Raw genomic sequence first — 4,670 nt, 5'->3', positions numbered from 1 at the left:
GCAGCACACCTCCTTCGAAAAGGACGTTTATAGTGATTTAAACACTCGGCGAACATGCAGAACAACATGTGCTGAAAAAAAAAAAATACTGTTTGTGTTTTATAACATTGCTTGTCTGATGTAAACAAACAAAACGCGCTTTGAACCTGCGCCCTGGCCCTGACACCGTTGTCGTGCTATGGTGTGTTTACATTGGGTATCGCCATTAGGGTAGTGTCTAATGTAAATGTATTTTCGACAGCACCGTGCTAAACCATGCCACGCCTATAAAGCCAGTTTATTATCTTGGGTGATGGCATTTAATATACGGCTACAAAAAAAAAAAACGAGATCCCCATGCATGTTTATAGGTAAGGGGCCTTGCACAAAAATGCGAACCCTATACTGCTTCTTAATTATCCGAACCATTGTGATAATACAAATCTTACAAAATAAAAAAAAAAAAAAAAAGCATTTTATTTTTGTACAAATGCTATTTCAGTTCTCAATAGTTAAAAGATGCTATTTATATCCTAGTATTAATTAGTAATATATAGCCCTAATTTACATTACTCTCCCCCAATTAAATAACAACACTGATCCCTAGTTGTCACACGCTGTCTGGTGTCAGGATTAGTGACAAGCTGCTCCGGTATTGTCTGATGTCCAGAATGGGACAGAAGCTCGTTATCTACTATTGGGAACTAATACTAAAGATACTTTTAGAAATTTTAATATTTAACATTTATATATATATATATATATATATATATATATATATATATATATATATATATATATATATATATATATATATATATATATAACTATTAATAAAATAAATAAATTTGATGATGTACTTATTTATTTATTGCATTTGTTAAAAGCTATTATTGTTTTGTCATACTGCCTCAAGATAATTAATCACCAGAATCAATTTAGCAAAGGTTTAGGGCTCGATTCACATGTTGATTTCCTTCAGTTTAAAGGCAACTTCAGAATCCTGTTCTGTCTCACAGTGTCCCGGAATTATAGGGCCAGGTGGCAACCCTACTGGATTCGATAATGTGTGTGTAACCTTTATACAGGCACTGTGTGGCTGTTGTATGAGGAACCTCGACATGTGTGTTCCCGGGTTTTATTTATTTATTTTTTGGAAAAAATGCATTTGCTCTTACTTTACTATTAAATATTAAACTGGGAAAATGCTGAATGGCAAACATGATTGAAGGATTGAAGATATTCTCCTCCCATCTAAACACACTAACTAAACCCTGCCAGCTGTACTGAAGAGAGTGGAGAATAAAGTCCAAACTACCAGAACCCTTTGAGACTGTTATAAAAGTTCACCAGGGGTAAGTTTTGTTGTGGCTATACTACACGTTTACCATGCTTTTTAAATATGCTTCACCACACCTCTCTGTGCTTCACAATGCCCTCACTGTGATTTATTATACTTTTTGGGAAGCTTTTTATAAAAGATGTCATTTTATGTCCCAAAACCAAAATAAAAGAAATAAAAACGACGACTCTCAGGGTCCCCTTCCTGAGTTTGAATGTTAGGTTTCTCCTGTTCGTCTGCTTGCAGGACGATGCATGAAGGGATGAACAGTAACAGCTGCATCCACACACAGGCACTGCAGGGGAAGCAGACAGTAACACCAGGAGGAACGAGCTAGACTCTAATCACCTCCTTTATTAAATCATTCCACGCAGGAGACTGAGAGCCCACTCAGCTACTTTATATCAGTTACCACTGCCGCTGTATTCCTTTAAAACCAAGCAGGACTAAAAAAAAACTTGGAATTAGAGGCGCAGACTTTGTTTAGTTTCACATTATTTATTTACTATCTGTTTTTCACAAAAAAAATCTAAATCATTTTTAATCTCCATAGAGTTGAGGAGTAGCCGTCAAAAGCCCCCTCCTTGGGCCTCAATGACTCCACCCTCACCCCTCACCCCTCACCCCTCAACCCTTCCAACTTCAGCCCTCACCCCTCAACCCTTCCACCTTCAACCATTCCACCATCACCCCTCATCCCTCAACCCTTCCACCCTTACCCCTCACCTTTTCACCCTCACCCTTCCACCTTCACCTTCACCACTTCCACCTTCACCCCCTCAACCCTTCCACAATCCCCCCCCCCCCCCCCCCCCCCCCCTCGTGCTTCTGAAGGCCTAGGAAGGAGGCTCCGGCCTAGGAAGAAGGCTCCCCTTCCCTTCGAGCCTGCTCCTGCCCCCTGTCTCCTCGGGGTCTCTCTCCTGCCTCCTGGTGGATGGTGTGGCAGTAGCCCTTCAGGGTCGGTAGCTTTCCCACTGTTGGATGGAGCTGTGCAGCATGTCCCCGGGGCACTGAGTGCTGCCCAGGTCACGGTGCCCCTTCAGGGTGAAGGCAGGAAGCAGGTATCCTAGAGACACCCCGCAGCAGAGCAGCCTGCGGGCCGAAGAGAGAGCCTCCTGGCTGGGGGCCAAGTCTATAACACACAGTCAACACAATACACAATGACACAATATTAACAGAGCCACACAACATCAACACAATACACAACATCAGCATACAACAGCACCACAGACACACGTACAATCTCAAAGAAAGGCGCCAGGCCAGACACTCACCGGTGAAGCAGCCCATGAGCGCGATGCCCAGCGCTGCGTTGTTGAACATGCGAGTGTGTGCGCCTTCCACACCCCAGCCCCGCCCCTCATACACTGTGCCGTCCTGACCAATCAGGAAGCTGCAAATACAACCACAGCCAATCAGGACACTGCAGAACACGCTGGCAAGACATTAACAGCCAATCGGGACCCTGCAAAACAGACGCTATGGCGGATCTTTGTAATTGCAAAAGCAGAATTATGGCAAGCAGAACCGTGCAGAGCATCCTCATAATCACACAGCACCTGATAGTGTACATAAACATCACAATAAAATCAAGCTGAGCAGATTATAAGAACACACGAAGGTTTACAAACGAGATCTTGCTTGTTTGGTTGTTGGTAGCTTATTGATCCCAGAATTTCATCAAGCAGCTTCTGGAAGGATCCCAGGGTGTCAGCTTCAACAACATTACTGGGGAGTTGATTCCAGACCCTCACAATTCTCTGTGTAAAAAAGTGTCTCCTATTTTCTGTTCTGAATGCCCCTTTGTCTAATCTCCATTTGTGACCCCTGGTCCTTGTTTCTTTTTTCAAGTCGAAAAAGTCCCTTGGGTCGACACTGTCAATACCTTTTAGGATTCTGAATGCTTGAATCAGGTCGCCGAGTAGTGTTCTTTGTTCAAGATTGAATATATTCAATTCTTTTAGCCTGTCTGCATATGACATGCCTTTTAAACCTGGGATAATTCTGGTCGCTCTCCTTTGCACTCTTTCTAGAGCAGCAATATCCTTTTTTAAGTGAGGTGACCAGAACTACTCTAGATGAGGTCTTACTAATGCATTCAATTTCAGTATCTCCCATATGATATTTATAATGTACATTTGTATTTCCTGTGTACAGTACCTTACACTTTTCTCTATTAAATGTCATTTGCCATGTGTCTGCCCAGTTCTGAACCTTGTCTAGATCATTCTGAATGACCTTTGCTGCTGCAACAGTGTTTGCCACTCCTCCTATTTATAGCCAGTGCAATCTATAGCAGGATAGGAGTGTATGAGGAAAGTTTTGTAAAGATTGCAGAAAGATCAAGGTAGTTATCGTGTTCACTGTGTACAGAGAAACACAAAGATAGACGGATGGACAGACGGACAGACAGACAGACATGCAGGCACAATCAGCTGATCAGGGCTCCTGAAGGAGAGTGAAGTTTGCAGCTCCTTGTTCTCTGCGTGTTATCCTAACCAGGTTCAGGATCAATTCCTTTTCTTCAATTCCCAGTTCCGATTCTAATTCCCATGGTCTTTTAATCAGTTCCAATTTTGCGACGTAGGCTTTATTGAGCAAACATACATTCAGCTTGTCAAACACATGTACACCTTGTAGAACTGCGAGGTTTGTTAACAAGTTGCACATGTGTTTGACCAATTGTATGCTTATCTGCTCAATAAAGCCTATGTTGTAAAAATTAATTGACCCCCACCCTGCTCCTGCCCCAGACACCCTGCTCCTGCCCCAGACACCCTGCTCCTGCCCCAGACACCCTGCTCCCCAAGTGCTCTCCTGATCCTACCCCAGACACCCTGCTCGCCAAGTGCTCTCCTGATCCTACCCCAGACACCCTGCTCCTGCCCCAGACACCCTGCTCCTGCCCCAGACGCCCTACACCTGCCCCAGACACCCTGCTCCTTTCCCAGATGCCCTGCTCCTGCCCCAGACGGCCTGCTCCCCGAGTGCTCTCCTGTCTCACTTGTAGCCGATGTCGTTCCAGCCACACTCGTCCATGTGCAGCTGCTGGATGTCCCGGAGCTGCGCACAGCAGGCAGGGTGGGTGTGGCCAGGCGACAGGGCGGTGTGGTGAATCACTACCAGTGCTGCCGGGACCTGCATGCTCTCAGAGAGTCTCGGGGGCCGGGCCCCCCACTCCGAGCGAGGCACCACAGGGGGGCAGCCCTCCACAGCACCTGAAACAAGAGAACGAGTTCAGAGACCAGTACACAGAGAGAATGAGAGTGAGAGGAGAGGGGAGGAACAGGGCTTCCAAACCGCAGGGGTCTGTCTGTGCTGAAAATGCAGCCCCACTCACAGCACTCAG

The 4,670-nt window shown here is 45.2% G+C and overlaps 1 protein-coding gene across 2 annotated transcripts in view; it reads right to left on the bottom strand.

Annotated features, from left to right (window-relative positions):
- Positions 1-2,179: 2,179 nt before the first annotated feature.
- pglyrp5 (peptidoglycan recognition protein 5) overlaps positions 2,180-4,670 on the bottom strand; it is a 3,591-nt gene continuing 1,100 nt past the window's right edge. For both annotated transcript variants that reach the window (XM_041236389.1, XM_041236390.1), the window contains exons 2-4: positions 4,326-4,539; positions 2,596-2,714; positions 2,180-2,453 (exon numbers count right to left, since the gene is read on the bottom strand). In XM_041236389.1, the coding sequence (XP_041092323.1) occupies positions 2,275-2,453; positions 2,596-2,714; positions 4,326-4,539 (512 nt within the window). In that variant the 3' untranslated portion in view covers positions 2,180-2,274. The remainder of the gene's footprint in view (positions 2,454-2,595; positions 2,715-4,325; positions 4,540-4,670) is intronic.

Source organism: Polyodon spathula, chromosome 40, assembly GCF_017654505.1.
Source record: "Polyodon spathula isolate WHYD16114869_AA chromosome 40, ASM1765450v1, whole genome shotgun sequence".
NCBI classification, from domain to species: domain Eukaryota; kingdom Metazoa; phylum Chordata; class Actinopteri; order Acipenseriformes; family Polyodontidae; genus Polyodon; species Polyodon spathula.
Note: the sequence above shows the minus strand (reverse complement) of the source record. Positions and strands in the feature narration are given on the sequence as shown.